The sequence below is a fragment of the Cinclus cinclus genome, chromosome 14 (assembly GCF_963662255.1).
Source record: "Cinclus cinclus chromosome 14, bCinCin1.1, whole genome shotgun sequence".
Lineage (NCBI taxonomy): Eukaryota > Metazoa > Chordata > Aves > Passeriformes > Cinclidae > Cinclus > Cinclus cinclus.
The window spans coordinates 21,357,012-21,373,186 of record NC_085059.1 but is presented as its reverse complement, the minus strand read 5'-3'; the positions used below and the strand labels follow the sequence as shown (position 1 = coordinate 21,373,186).

The following is a 16,175-nucleotide window of genomic DNA, read 5'->3' as shown; positions in this document are numbered from 1 at the left end:
ATTTCAACAAGAAATTATAAGACATTTTCAATTCCATTCCACTGTATTGTACATGCATTATATAGAAAGTGTGGGAAAAAAAATGACAAAAGCCCAACTTACGATGTGGCTCCACCATCATCATTGCCTCTTTCTCTGACATAACAAGCTGGCAGAACTGGTCCCCAACATTGGCCAGGATATATTTGGAAGTTTCCAGATCGATCCCCTCTGCAGGGGAAGAAGAAGGAATCCATAGGCTCATGGCATCAGGGTCACTCTGTTGTGGACTCAAGAAACCTTCTACTCGTAGTATACCTTTCCGGGTAAATACCAGCCTGCAGGAAATAGGATGGAGTAATTGAGAAACTGTTCAAACACCTTTAAATAACTTACAATGACATCTCTATCAGAACATAAACCCAGAAGTGGGGGTGGGTGGGGAAGATTTCAGCTAGAATGCTCTAGTCTACAGACAGTACACTTATGCAAATCCCAGTAACACGGAGAATAAGGAATACAAAGCTGTGGCTACAACACCCATTAGAAGGAATCCCAAGGTCCTAGTAAACATTGGTGGGAAAATCCACCTAAAAGAAATGGCTACAGCTTGCTAAATCCCACTTCTCTATCTTATTAATAGAAAGAGTTGGCAAAATTCAATTTCACATGCTGCATGATGCTGTTTGAAAATTTTGTATGGCTGTCATTCTTAATTTTAATTAATAAAACAGTTTTTCCCAGCTTTTGAGAAAACAGTGCTTCAGTTCTGGCTAGAGTTACCAGCACTTGGCAACTCTTCTAACAGCTCACATTACAATATATGCAAAAATCCTTGTTTCACTGGTCTCCACATAGATTAATCACTACTGTTTTACCAGTAGTTCACCCTCCTAATCCTTGTGCGGTAAAAGGTATAAAAATGTATGACAGAACCCTAAATATCTCCTGTCAATAGCAAAGGCAACTTCATTTTTAAGCAGAAACTATCTTATCTTTAATATCAAGCTAGATTTATTTTTAACAAGTTCAGGAAAAGCAGCATGCTTACTGGATGAGTGGCACATACTAAAAACTCACTTCATCCATTACATGCTAGAAAGTCAACTAACTACTTTTGGAAAAAGATGCATAGCACTTCCTAGAATAGCAGTTAAGGAAGACAAAGAGAAAAACACAACAGGTCGAGGAAGTGTAAGACATGTACGCCACACAGAGGGAACACAGACATAGTGTTCTACTCCTTGCACTCAACAGAATAAGGAGAAACCTTTATCTCATGCTGGCAATGTCTAGTTACTTGTTGAGTGGATTAAAATTTTACCTTTGTTCTGAATGCCTTATAAAGGAGGGAGCGTTACTGCATACAAATTGCTACCCAGAAGTAAGTCTACCCAATAAAGCAAATTCAGTTTCCTCAGGCTGTACTTGGAGACCCACTTAGGATCCTATAGCTTTATCTTTAAAAAGCAGCTTATTCTGGCCCAGTGAGGGAATTCCTGTCAGGTGATGCAGGGAAATGCAAGACACTCAAAACCTTCATTATTGTACCCAAGCATATTTAATAAGTAAAACATAATTACTTTGTGCTTGGACACGGCCCAAGCTCTGCACATAGACTACATATGAAGAAAGGAAGAATTTGAGCACCTCCGGAAATGGAAGAAGCGACATGCCACAGTTGAGTCATCCTGCTCTTGCTCCTTAAATTTGCGGTACCGCTCCAGACGGCACTCCCGACACTTGTGCAGATGTGGAGCTACATTGATGCAAGAGCCATCCTGGAGAAAAGGCTCACCTGACTGCTTCAGCTTCCTCACCTTACTCATATCTTTCAGCACAGACTGGCCAACTGAGTGAGGCAAAGTAGAAGCAAAAATCTATTAGTTAACTGCAACAGCGAAAGGATACTGGCTTCAATAATATTTTCAGAGATCTGTATGTTCACACATGTAAATCCAGTAAGTCTGTTCAAGCCTACAACATACTGCACTTCTGCCCTGACACATATGCATAAAGATTTACCAAAGTGAACACCAAATTCACATACAAGAAGCATTACGCTTCAGCCTTGTAAGCATCCTGCGTGCTGACTACTGAGCACGAATGAGGTTTACAACTGCGGTTAGTTTATGCAGTTCATTACACAGGAGATAACCCAGTATCCCACCTCCTTCCAAAACATCATCTGCATTCAAGTCATCACCTTTTAGAGGAGCTGTGCGGGGTCGGCCCTTCGGGGCTTGCTTCCCCTTTCCTTTACCCAGCAGCAATTCTGCATTGCGCTCCGCATTGGGGCCTAGCTTCGCCATCAAGTGGTCTGGGATACCCTTCATACAAGCCTTAGCCTGCAACTGGTCTTCGGAGTCACTCAAATCTGACAGATCACTATTTGTACTGGAGTCAGAGTCCTGTTTGGATGTTAAGCTCCGCTCATCTAGAGAGAACCTTTTCACAGCTTCAAAAGGGGCTTTCTTCTCCTGTGGAAACTCTGCCTGTGAAGAGAAAAGGGTAGGTGGATGTCTGCCAAACACATTAGAAAAAGTTTTCAGAAGAGGATTGTCCTGCTGCCCAGGCCCGACAGCTGGTTTTTCTTCTGTTGGGCTGGAGGAGAGCGTGGGCATCTCGATAGGCTGCGTCAGGCTGCTGCTCGGTGAGCTGGAACGGCCATTCCCTATCGTAGAAGGGCTTTGAACACCAGCAGCAGCTGCTGAACCAGAAGCACTGGAGATCATCTTTGAGGAGTCAGTTGTTATAAACAAGGTTTTCTTCTTAGCTAAAGAGTCTGTAGTAGTGAGTGATTCTGGCCAGCCAGAAGTGGCCTTATGACCCACAGGTGTAGTGGGAGCACAAACCCCAGTCTGAGATGAAGATGCAAAGCCACTGAAAGGACTAAGTTCTGCTTTCTCAGCAAACGCCAAGAAAGGGTTTGAGGGTTCTTCTCGTGATAGCTTTGGGGGCTGTAAAAATAGGTTTTCGTGACTATCAGGGGGACGAGTATTTAACAGACTTCGTGAAAAGGCTGGAGTAAGGGTAGGCATAGATTCCACAGGCAACTTCCGCTCTACAGAACCACCAGGCTGGGCTCCTGGCTTACTGTCCACTGAAAGAATTTTACTTTTACAAGTCCCAGCACCGACACTCTCTGGACACTGCTTGAATGAGTCCCGACTAGAGACATCTTCAGTCAAGCTCTCTGAAATGACTGTGAAATAATTACTGGAAGGAAGATTCTGGGACATGCACTGAAAAAACAAGTTCTTGGACGAATCAGAATCTTTCTGAGCCTCCTGTCCAGTACCACAGCCAAAAGGAAATCCAGAAGGTCTGCTTTCTGGAGCCATCACTCCATTTGATTGGCTCCTTCCAGCCCCGAATACCAAGGACTGGGAAGCACCTGGGAGAGAGACTCCAAATCCAGAAGCCAAAAGTGAATTTCGGGAATTCTGAAACAAAATTAATAAGCATTAGTCTATTATAAGATTGTTATTTGATTCAAGAATACTTTAGTTCACCTCATTGTATCATTAGCATTCTCCTTACCCATCAGGAATAGAAATTTCCAGCAGACTGACTTATTACGAAGAAACTTCTTTAAAGATTCCTACCCACAAGCTATTGAAATTGAAGAGACACAGAGAAAATGAATACTTAATGTCTTATCACACTTTAAAACAAAGGTGAGACACCAGACAGGTGAACTAATTAATAGAAAAGCAAGTTAGTAAAACTGCTGATCATTTGAATTCAAATCCACAAAAAGGTAACCTTAACTGGAACTGCTTTTGAATACCCTCCAATCTTTCACCCTTCCCCAAGAGCATTCTGATAAGCTTCACCTATTTAAGTAGCACCACTGAAATAAGTAACTTAGTTTGCAAGTCAATTAAACAAAGCAAGTCCCCTAGCAGTTAGCAGACAAACTATTCCTGGTCCCTGTAACCCAGGTCTGCTGACAGATAGGTAGATGCATGCCTAGGATGTGGTGCCTCTCAGGGAATAACTCAGTAGAGATCAAGCACAAAAGGCTTAATTTTTATGACGATTAAATACGGGAAAGTTTTGTGAATGAAAGATTTCTACTAGAACCATAACTGTGATATGGAATAGTCACTTGCTCCCTTTTCAACTGGTAGTTGTTCAGATTCTCCAATTCTGACAGTACTACTGTAACTAATTATATACTGTGACTAGTTCCTCATAGAATCATTTAGGTCAGCTGTACTCCTTTCCTTTGAGTTTCCACTTAGAAATCTGCTCATTATTAACACAATTTTATTTCAAGGTCATGTTAAATACAACCACAGACTCTGTGCAACATATCCTACTGGTCACTAGTGTCCCTTGCACACCTACACTACTGCATACTAATGTTTATCTTGTTCCTCATTACCCATCTCCAGCAGTAATAACTTTAATAACCTAAACATTTAATAATATTAACAGTTCTTCTGGATATTAGAATTTCAGATATTTCTTTTTAGAGATACAAATTATTTTAGAAAACTGTGTTCTAACAGATTTTAAAAGAATATGAGTTTTAATGGAAACCAAGGTTGTGAAGTCACCTCAAGGACCAAGTCACACTATGACATAAGGGAGAGTATGAAACAACAACATATGTGAACTGTCTGCAACCCTCTTTCTAATTTATGTCAGGTTCCCTCCTGCAAAAAAATTGTTTAGAATGGACTAATGGTCTGCCTGCCAACTCTGAAGCCAAATTAATAATATTTTTAAAAAGTGATGTGGGGTTGGAGCGAGGGAAAGGAGGAGAGGCGGTACCAAAATTTCTCAGTACAATTACACAGTCTGTAGTTGCTCCCAACTCCGAATTTATTTATTGGGGGTGGGGGATAGAAGACTTCATATTACATCATATTACATTATAAGAGTTCATATTATATTACATGATCATTATGCAACACTCCTGTTTTCAATAATTCTGTTTCTCCTTTACAGCTTACCATCTAGAAATCTTTATCCAAAGGTAAACATCTAACCTTTCTACCTGTACCATGATCTAATACAAAAGACAGGGATAATAACAATGCCTTTAATTTCCTAGCAATCACACTGGACTTACAACGTATCTTCAATTTTCTTCACTTTGTTTATACACTAGACAGTGAGATTCTTTATTTTTGTTGTACTTACTGAGGTGGGTTTCATTTTTGTTTTGTTTTTACAAACCTTCATTTGATTTATTTATTAAGTCTTATATTTTGTTTTTAGCAGGGTTTCCATTCTATTTCTACACTCTTTCCCTTGTAAACAAAGACATAAGTAAAATATTTCCAAGCTGTTTCCAGACTGAGCTCTCGTCTCAAATATTTTAATTATTTCTTTGGTTTTAGTCCTAGACAGTATACAATGCAACATTTTTATATATATAACACAGCTCTAACACACAAGACAGGCATCTGTTAAAGGTCCTCTAAATGTAGGCTCATTGTTTTTCCGGTTTTGAGGCTTTTTTCCAAGTAACTTCCACGTTCAACTCTGTACACATTTTCATGCAGACTTGTTTACATAAAGGCAAGAGATTTTAAGTAGGTACTCTTCTGTATGACACAACAAAATTAAGTGCAGTGCTTAGTGTTATTTTAAAGCTGCATTTCTCAGATTAAGGCTGAATAAGCATAGGAGTGCTACACAGTTATCTCTTACTACTCCTTCACCAATTATCTTAATTTTCTTTTCAGTCATTTCTTAGGTCAGATAACAGATTTTCTTTGGGAGGAGACAGACTTATGAGAGAAAAAGTAGTTTTTTCAATTCCATGGACACACATTTTAACCGGAGTATGTTGCAGAACATCTGTTGCAAACATCTAAATCTTTCTAGAATATGTTGAATCAACATGATTGAGCTACTCACCTCTCCCTGGGCTTGCGATCGGGCCGTTTTCGTTTTCTCCTGTCCAGTAATAGCTGACAAACTGGTATCAGAGATTCTCACAGTTGTTGGCGTCAAAGCAGTTGTAGTAACTGCAGTTGCAGAAGTCACTGTGCCTTGGCTAACCTGTTCCAGTGATATTCCTGTCTCTTTACATCCAGATCCAACTAGTAATGGTTGTCCAGCCACAGAAGAAAATGGAGTGAAGGGCAATGGTGTGTCACCAACTGGGTCATCTTGGACTACTAGTGTTCGGCCATTCTCTTTGGTGTAAGTAGCAAAACGAATATTGCGATTAATCTGAGGAACAAATGAAGGCAACTGCTTGGCCCTTGGATCCAGTCCTGTTTCACTGCTGGAGACTCCTTTCCAGGAACCTCTGTTTGCCTCACCTCCATCACTACCATTGCTATCTGCCTCACCCTTTTCCTTTAGCTTCTTTGTTGCAGGATCACAACCAGGATCTGACACATTTTTCCTTCTCCTTCCATCCTTTCCCTCCAGGCTTTCTTTCTTCTTTTTCCCTTTAGATGATGATTTAGCTGCTTTTAGGCCCCCTCCCTATAACAGACAAAGCCATGCAATCACTAAACTGAATAATCCAGATACCTGTTCAAAGAACTTTTTTCTGTTAGAACAGAATGTATTACACTGCTCTGAAGTTTAGGAACACTTTACCACAAATTGAGACATCTAAAGAGAGAGGCTCTGTGAGCACAGAACACAAGCATTAAGCACAGTCTTACCTTTGTTGTACTAGACTAAGATCTGCACAAGAAATGTTTTAGCTGAGCTACCTTGCTGTATCATGAACCACATCCTGGCAAATTTTGAAAAATACCCAACAAAGCTCTTCATAATGTATGAACACCATCTGCACTCTAATTTTTGCTCCAAATATAATATGATTCTTTTGAAGGGGACACTTTCTGTCCACTACACAAAGCCTACAATATTTAACTACAGGAGATAGCTTGCCCTTTAGCCTAAGGTAAAAATTCAGATTCAAAGGTTATCATGGAACATCTCAACTGAAGCAGTGAAATGCCACAAACACACATGCCTGCTAACATGGCAGACCAGGCAGATGGCAATTTTCAAAAATGCCCTAAAAGGTAGGTGAAGCAGCACAGAGTGGTCCTGTTAGAAAAAGGCAGCAACGCTACACCTTAAAATGGAGTACAACCACCATGGTTATACCATTACTGATCCCCCCTCCAAGATCCATGCTAAACTTAATAAACAGGCCTGAACAAAAAGAGAAGATTGTTTAAAAAAAGCTATGACTATCAAAATGGCAAACAAAATTTTCCTGTTCCAACTTTTAAGAGGAAAATTGTTAAAATTATCTGAAGTCCACAGTCAATACTGCATCATTTTTTAGTCTTTTCCAGATTTTACTTATTTCACATAAAAAAATTTATGACATTTCACAATGTATATAGAAGACTTGAATGTACTGCTGTAGTACCTCACTTGGAGATGTGTTATCCATCACCACATGAATCAGACGAGGATCCACCGACTTTATCTCGCCACTCTAATTTTTATACAGATTGATAATTAGGAGGTAGGAGAAAGAAAAGTAGAGGTTAATTTGTAATTCAAAGTATATAGTATCAACATAAAAGACCTAAACACACAGTTACTGTGCAGGCCCTCTCCCATTTACCTTTTCTTACTATTTCACTTCCTTATTAATACTACAGCCTTCTAGTTCACCTTCTATCCTTATGCTCCTTCGCTATTGCAAAACCTTTCGGATTTGATTCCTACTACTGTCTCCTTGGATACTTGTTCTATTAAACATTTCTAAAGGTATTCATTGCATTAAGCACAGCCCTTGAATTTGATTGTTACATGCATGTTCACTCCGCTAGATGTAGAAAGGACTACTGGAAGAAGCACATCAGTTCAGCCTGTGTCTCCCCAAAAGGAGCAATGAATATCCAATCTCTCTTAACTGCTCTTGGAGGTTACTTTTTATTTCACACTAAGTACACAGGAAGCTCTGTGCTTCCTAGCATGCATCTGCTGAATGCACATAACTTCACAACTTCTACGCCTCTCCAAAGTACTATGCTGATTCATGTATATAGTATACTTTTTCCCCTGTGTGCCAGCAATAGCAGTAGCCAGAGTTCAGGATTACTGCTCATTCAGTGCATTCAATTTACACATGGAAGAGGCTACAGGGGCAGTGTGCACGAGAGACAGGACGGGACCCAAAAACCAAGATGACTGTTGCTGCTACATAGCACCATGGACCCGTTCCTAGCTGTGCTTGAAAAAGGAAGCCATCAGGAGCAGGCCACTGGCAAGACTGAACTACTGGTAGGACCATACAGAAGCACACAATAAGTATCAGTAACTCTAGCAGTGCAGATTCTCTGTGCTGTACACAGGTTTACTGATAGGAACAGGGCAAAAGTAAATAGTCTGAGCTAAAATACATAAATCAAATTATTTATACTAAGACTTAATCTGCTTTGCTGCAACTGTTTCAAACCACTTGTACAGTCTGTCAGACGGAAACCAAGAGAAGGCATAGGAAGGCCACCACGTAAGAGACCCAAAAGGTAACTTTCTATGCATCAGCATACTTTCCCTTCTGGAAAGTAACTTCCAATATTTTTTCTTACAGCACTCATTTCCAATGAAACTCTTACAGCTTTTTTTTTTTTAATAGAAGAGTGGTCTGTGTGACATCATTTATTCCATCATCATAACAGGAAAAAATACTGTGAATCTCAACACAAATAATTACTCATCTTTTAAAGCAAAAAACAACCCAAAATAACAAATTTTGGCAAAGCTGTCATTCTGCACATATAGATATCGAGGAATGGCACTTTAAGAACACCAAAGCAGCACTTTCTATTTTTACCTCTGTCACAGACACTTCCATAAGACGAGTTATTGGGTCTTGGTGGCTCACAACACCACAGAGCCAGCTATTTTCATCCTCTGGTTGATAAACTTTAACTCTTTGGCCTTGGACACTGTAAGGACCTGGAAAAGAAGGACTTTGAGTACATTTTCCAAACAAGCTTTGTGTCATACTAGTTAAGAGTCATACAACAAAATGGTTCTGTGCACCTAATGAGCGCTTGAAGTGTCATCTTCCAGGTGGAAAGGAATTAAAACACTAGGGCATCTGCTGCAAATGCTGTGGCAGACATTTTATCCTACCCAGGCATTTTATCCTAAAAAGTCAATCGGTCCTCATTACTGTAACTCAAAGCTATTGTGAAGACAAAATGAATACAGTTTACACATTAAAAAAACAAATGTATAAGACCAAAATTAACTCACTCACTTGACAAAAATCAAGCTACATGGGGGCTCCTTGCTAAGTAAATTATTTTGCTTTCTAACCTACAGGTTAGTAATTATGCAGCATCAATCCAGTGAACAGTCCCAGTATTCTGACTTGGTCCAGATGTGTCAAATCCCAGAAGAAAAGCCATGCATTTCAGAGTAGAAACCTGTGTTTGGATATCCAACATCCCTAAACCAATGAGTCTTAGTTCTTTCACATAGATAACAGATCATCTACAGAAAGGGTTCCTCCCACCCTGCCCTTGCTCTCCAGATCAGCATGCTGAGCTTTTCTCCTACCCTAAATCCAGACAAAATAAATCCCTGCTAATCTTGGATCATCAAAATCCACATGATCCAACAACCTGTATGTGACACAGCCAGAATTAGGCACTTCAGAAGAAAGTATCAAACTGGACAATTTTTAAGCTACTTGCTCATGTGAGAAGTATTGTCCTCAGAATTTCTATGAACACACATTTTATTTGACCAAAAGGCACCCAATTCCTATTAAGAATTACATCGTCCTTCAAATGTAAGACAGTGGTCTGTCTCTAGCGTGGCTCCCTGGCACATGAACTCTGGACAGAAATAATTTTAGCACTTGACCAAGATGACCCAAATCTGACAACAAAAGTCACAATCAGGCATAACCCTAATACACAGTCCAAACAACAGATATGTTGTCTATGCTGACCAGCCACATCCACGCATATATTTAACTTAACTGATGCATTAATTATCAAAACATCAAAATTTGAATCGCCATTACAAGGAAAGTTTCTGAGGATCAGCAACTACAAAGAAACTTCACTTCTAAACTTCCACAGTTAAAGAACAGAACCACAGAAAAGAACCAATACTTTAAAAAAATTCCAAGCCAAAACTTAAAATAGAGAAGTTGTAAATGCATGGACTACACCTTAAACAACCATTCCCAGTAGGTATTTCTGGTTGTATCTCAGGCTGTATCTGTGATAATGTTACTTTGTAAAGGACTTACAAAATGCAGAAAACTGACCTTCCAAATGAAACAGTAACAGATACTATTACTATCCTCTTCCACAAACTCCAGCACAGTCTTACCTCTGTTGCACAACAAAGAAGCTCTGAGAAAGAAAACACACCTCACCTCTACTAAATATCTCCTGAAGCTTCTGGTCGCTGATCAGTGCATTGATAGATTCTCTTAGTGAAGGCTGTTCCTGCAGAATCTGATTTTGACTCTCTGTTCCCATCTGCCAAAAACAAACAGTTTTAACAAAGTATAGTCTTCTAGGGTAATAGAAACATTAGGTTTTACAAGACAGCTCTTCTTGGACTGCAGTCAGAGACTCACAAACAAGAAAAAAAAAGTAAAATTAAGAAAAATATTACTGAACAATGTGCCAGGAGGAGTAAAAGAATTAACTATGCAAAAGCTGTTGCAAAACTTCCACTGTAGTTATCAGCTACTCAATTACAGCTAGTTCTCCAGCTGAACAATGTAGAGAGTATCAGTACTTTTCACATGCAAACGGAGCTCAGTGTAAGGATCTGGAAATGCAGGGAAACAAACACAAATACATAACAGGGCAGTGAAAGGACAAAGATGGGTATATTGATGGAACAGTAAAAAAAAACAAACAAACCCCTAATTTGATAAGAACAGCAAGGCTGAATTTACATTTCAATTGAACACAGTTCAAATACCTGAAATAAGCGTAATCCACTGGCATCAGACAGGAAACGTAAATGTCTGTCTATAAGAAACTCCACTGGGACCACAGAGCCTAACCCCAGCTTGTCTACCAGAGGAGTGAAGGTCTGTGATGAAGAAAAAAACAGAAGTTGCCAAAATGACTGAGCACGCATACAGGCCAACAACAGACAATTTCACATGCTATTTAGACTTTCAAAAATTAAACACTTTAATTTCTCAACTTGTACCACACAGTGCTTGAATTCTAATGTAAAATATTAGTCATTATGTCTAAGCCAATAATTCTTGCATTACAAGCAGGAATTACAGACAACTGGATCAACTTTTTCATTAGATCTTAAAATAAAAATGAAAACACCTAAGGTGGTATTTGGTTTATCATAGGTAAGCATCTTCTGATGCTCAGGTTAAACAAAAAAAGCTCTGGTTAAGGTTAAAAAAAAGCTTTGGTTAATAACATATTTCAAATACAGCCGCATGAAAGGAGTGGTTTTTATTCTTCTACAGAAGTTAGCTGTAAGGAATTTATATGCTTATTATTAAATGAGAGCATTTCTGACTAGTGTTTTTTGAAAAATTAAAGCTCATAGCAAATGCAGTATTGATGTTCAAGATGCAGAGCAAATCACTAAAAATATCTAGTGAATTCAGAAACCTTGTAATAGTAGAATCAGACAACCTCGTAACATAACTTACTGAAGAGGAAGTTGCCAACAAGAGTCACTGAAATGTTACTTGTCTCATGCTCACACTTACATAACTTTAACACAAGTATTAATGACATTTTTCCCTCAACAGCTCTCATCCAGTTAGTTTACACTTCATTTTCCCATACACAACAGCATAAATATAAAATTCTATTTTCTCAGTTTATGCAAAGCTATCCCCTGAAACCAAACAGGACTACAAAAAAGAGACAATTAAGAATGAAAACATATGCATAAGTGATATATCTTAAACAAATAAAAAAATCCCAACAAAACCCACCAGCCCCCAGACCCCTGAAACACACCATCCCCTCCGCAATGCTAAGTGCTAAGTAGTTGGCTTCCCATTGCAAATATGTACTCTGGTGCTTTGACTAACTCCAGTCTGCATTCCCAGGCAGTTATCTGGGTAGGCCTGTAGTACCTAGAGAAAACTTCAATGCTCACGTGGCTATCCAGAGTACAGAGGATAGAAACATTTTTTTCAGCAAACCTACAGATAAAGCTTGAGTTGTAGTGGAAACAGTCTGGAATCATTACACGATCAGCACGCAGACCACGGTAACACCCCCAAATCAGTCAGATTTTGACCGACTTGGAAATCAACTGAAAGATGCTGATCACGTGTAAAAACAGTTTCCCAGATAAAACTAACTGGAGCTCATTCTTGGAGACAAGATGGAAATACACTGAAAGGAAAACTTCGCCTATGGAAAAAACACTCTCAACAGAGTCTCTGCTGTAAAAGACTTGTTTTACTCTTCCTTAAGCCAGGTGCAATAAAGAAATTGTCAGAGAAAGATGCAGTGATGTATTTGCTGCTTTGAGTCCAAGTGCCCATTTAAAACACAAAATTCAAATTCTACCAAGACACACGATCCTTGACAGGAAAAAACGTTTCAATGTACCTATGCACAAACAGTATTAAAAAGCAGAGACCAGGATCCCAAGCAGTCCAAGGACTGTGGGAGGAGAAAAGAAACAAAAGAAGGGGCAAATAACAAAAATTAAACAGCATAAAAATGAGGGAAGGATCCTCACATATAATAATCTTTCCTCTTCAGAAGCCACTAAGAGAAGAAATATATAAAGAATGTTCTTCACTATATACTACTACTCATCAGGATGTTTGCAGAATGGGTATATTCAGATACACTAGCTAAAATATACTGGCTTTGTTTTCAAGTGTCATGACACATAACTGCCATGGAAACAGCAATACGGTTAACCACATCAAGAAACATGAGAAAATTTTGCATGACAACAAAATTGGAATAAAATCTTTAGATTAGGAGTGGCCAATTTATGGTTTATATGCCAGGCACAGCACACAGTCAATTCTCTTCCCAAAAATGCTTTCTGGTATACCTATTTAAATGATGCAACAGCCTTTACCATACAGAGCTCTGGAGAGTCCATCATAAGACCATAAGGCTTATTCTCACAATTCAAAAAAGCCTAGGACATACAAAGTTTTAATATGGGGAAAAAATAATCTTTTCCCATATATAACACTTTTCTTCAGAAATTAACTTGTAAGTCACATAAGAAAATATCACTTTTCTGTACAATATGTCACAGAAAATTCTGGGGCAGGAACTGGAAGCATACTGCCTCTCCAATGCCTTCTCAAAGGCACTATGAAGTGCCAGTTAAGGAACTCCTATTAGTAAAAGTTGATCCCTAAGCAATTTTTGAACCTGCAAAATGGTGTCCTGCACAATATCCAAGCCTTGAGCTTCACAGGGGAGCTGATGAAAACCTCTGAGTATCTGAGGGATTCTAGTCAAATACTCACCAGTGCAGGCCACTGTGCCTGCGAGATTCGAGTCCCCTGAAGCATAACTGGATCATTTCGAGGTGCCCAAACCAATGATCCTTCCAGCAGCAACACTATAACTTCTTCAGCATGGACTTTCACCCATGCATGTTGGTTCCAGTTACAGCCATCAAATTCCACAAAGATCTGATTAAAAAAAAAAATCATCTCTTTTCAGACACTTAAAAATAAAATTCCTACGATCCTTAAAGAAAATGAGACAACAGCTTTAGTAAGAAAAGTCAGGTTAAGTATTGCAATGTTAATACTGAGAATACATCTACACAGCTATGGGAATCAAATTAACAATTACTAATCTGTGAAAAATTATTTATCCCTGAACCATGCATCACTGGCTCCAAATGCTGTGTTCTCCTACACAAAATTAAAGACATTAATATTGTTCATCCCAAAATAAAGATGATGACCCAATTCAAGCCTCTTTCACAGTAGGATTGTTTAGAGAATTTCAACACTCTTACTTGGCACTTGAGCAGACAGTTTGTATCAGTATGGTTAACTGACATTCACAGAACTAAATGCTTCAGCCTGTAAGGTTTGTGTTTGCAACACCCACTCTAAATCAGAAGTTTTATCTTGTCTTGTACATTATTAAACTCCCTGAACAAATGCAAATATTTTGGATGACATACTTGCTAGAATGACAGAATGACATACTTGCTAGATCTTTAATAACCTTATTTACAAGTGTAACAATATAAACCACACTACACACACTACAGATCTAAATCACTACTCTGAGAGATCATCCTCTTTTTTTCCTATCACAAAGGACAACTTTTAAAGCCATTTGAAATTACATGGCAAGAATGCTAAGACTACAAATCTCATTCCATGTCCTATCAACTGGAGCTATTAAGTGTTAGAAAAGTCACATTCCAATCTCTCATCTACAGAACTTACACATTTGCCAAATATAATCAAACATGTCAGATGAGCAGCAAAACATTACTAATCAGTTAAGGAACACCTTAAGCCGGATATCAAAACGGTTTTGTAACCATTACAGGATCATTGGGAAGCGACAAGGCACTAACTGGAGACAGACACCTCTCTGCTTTATGAATAAATCCTATCAAAAGAAGTATTAGAGACCACTTACTCCTCTACCCCACTCCTTCCCCCAGACTCAAAAGCTCAAACCTCAATGAAAGAATATGAAATAAACCTCTTGATGAATTCTTGAACTCCATTACTTCTTAAGGTGCCCTGCTGAGAAACAGTACCAGACCTTTCAAGATATCCTTCCACTAACTCAACAATTTTGAGCAATATAAACAAGACTAAACACTTTTCCATTCCCAGTGGGCCTATAGCTTTCTTAATATTATATTTGTGCTACTTTGCCAGTAGTCCCTACTCAAAACACTTTGTGTCCCGGGCCTCCTAACTTTCATGGTACTGTAGAGCTTGCCTATCCATTAAAACTATTATCTCACACTTCTATTCCACATAAGAAAAGCAGTACAGTCCTTCATGTGACACACTGAGTTATTTTGCCACTAGCATGTACCATGTACTTTTACAATATTAGAAACAGACTGAGATAAAGCTCAACAGGTCTTTAATAATCCTGTTCTAGTAAACATTTTGAAAAAGAGATGATAATACCTGTTTCCATTTAGAAGATGCAAAGCTGTTTGCTAATTGCAGCATAATTTTTCCTCAGGATTTCTTCTAAATGCTCTGAAAATGGGACAACAACTAGGACTGACCTATATATATTCTTTTTGTGGACTAACCACAATTAGATTATGCCACAATATATCAAAGTAAGAATGTCTAAGAGCTACTCTCTATAACCAAAATTTTACAGGGGAAAAAAATCCAAAAATCATTCAGAGGCTTTACTCTACCAGGAACAAAACAAAACAGAAAAAAACCCAAAACCCATGCTTTTAAATTTTATACTTCTTGTCTATTCCAAAGATTTCTGCCCTAGAAAGGTGCAAATATCCAACTGCACTTTTTTATTTCTATAAGCCCAACATGAGATTACAGGCTAGTAATTGAAACCATCCTTACAGCATACTATGAGAAAGGACAGACTTAGGTAGACCAAAGAGTAGAAAATAATTTTTTCCTAGCCTTTATCACACCTAGGCCACATTATTACCTTAAAAGAGTATTTCCTAAACAGTGGTTGACTGCTTGGTGCCAACTCACTGCTTCTGACAGAATGAATTTAAAAAGAACTCTTTTCTTCTGATAGTATATCATTGCTATTGTCACAGCAGCATTCATTATGCATGGAAGAGTGCATGAAAGCACTGAATGTCCCACATTACTCTAAATTCTGCCTCAACTATTTTACACAGTTCACATTTTACAGGTCTTGCATAAATTTTTGAGAACACACTGTTTAGAGACAACTACACCCCTGAAACAGTATTAAGTGAAAGGTTATTGATGAAAGGAACTGGGGAGAGAACTGCTGAATGAAGGTAATGAATTCACACTGCAATGAAAATGCAAGGGTACTGATGACATACATGTCCAATGTGTCCGCTACTACAGTGAGTGACTCTTCACTAGATCTTAGCCTTGACACACTTTCACAGTTCAGACAGTTTCAAACACTTGACATATTTCCCTTTTGAAGAAATCCTTTCTGCATGGGTTTTTCTTTCCTCCTCTTTGAACAAGTTAGGCAGCAGCTAGAGTACATAACCACAGCTCTCAACTGCAGAAACAGGGTGCCAGGCCCCCCAGATTTGCTAAGCCAAAC

General features: G+C 38.7%; 1 protein-coding gene across 2 annotated transcripts in view; it reads right to left on the bottom strand.

Moving 5' to 3' along the window:
* The window catches only part of KDM3B (lysine demethylase 3B), a 47,223-nt gene that overhangs the window by 29,948 nt on the left and 1,100 nt on the right, over window positions 1-16,175 (bottom strand). Inside the window, exons 2-10 of one of the 2 annotated variants that reach the window (XM_062502588.1) lie at window positions 13,406-13,573; window positions 10,891-11,004; window positions 10,331-10,436; window positions 8,765-8,889; window positions 7,349-7,417; window positions 5,860-6,438; window positions 2,186-3,425; window positions 1,630-1,831; window positions 103-317 (exon numbers count right to left, since the gene is read on the bottom strand). In XM_062502588.1, the coding sequence (XP_062358572.1) occupies window positions 103-317; window positions 1,630-1,831; window positions 2,186-3,425; window positions 5,860-6,438; window positions 7,349-7,417; window positions 8,765-8,889; window positions 10,331-10,436; window positions 10,891-11,004; window positions 13,406-13,573 (2,818 nt within the window). Of the gene's footprint in view, window positions 1-102; window positions 318-1,629; window positions 1,832-2,185; window positions 3,426-5,859; window positions 6,439-7,348; window positions 7,418-8,764; window positions 8,890-10,330; window positions 10,437-10,890; window positions 11,005-13,405; window positions 13,781-16,175 lie in introns of those variants that run through there. The other variant, XM_062502589.1, reaches the window with a different exon arrangement.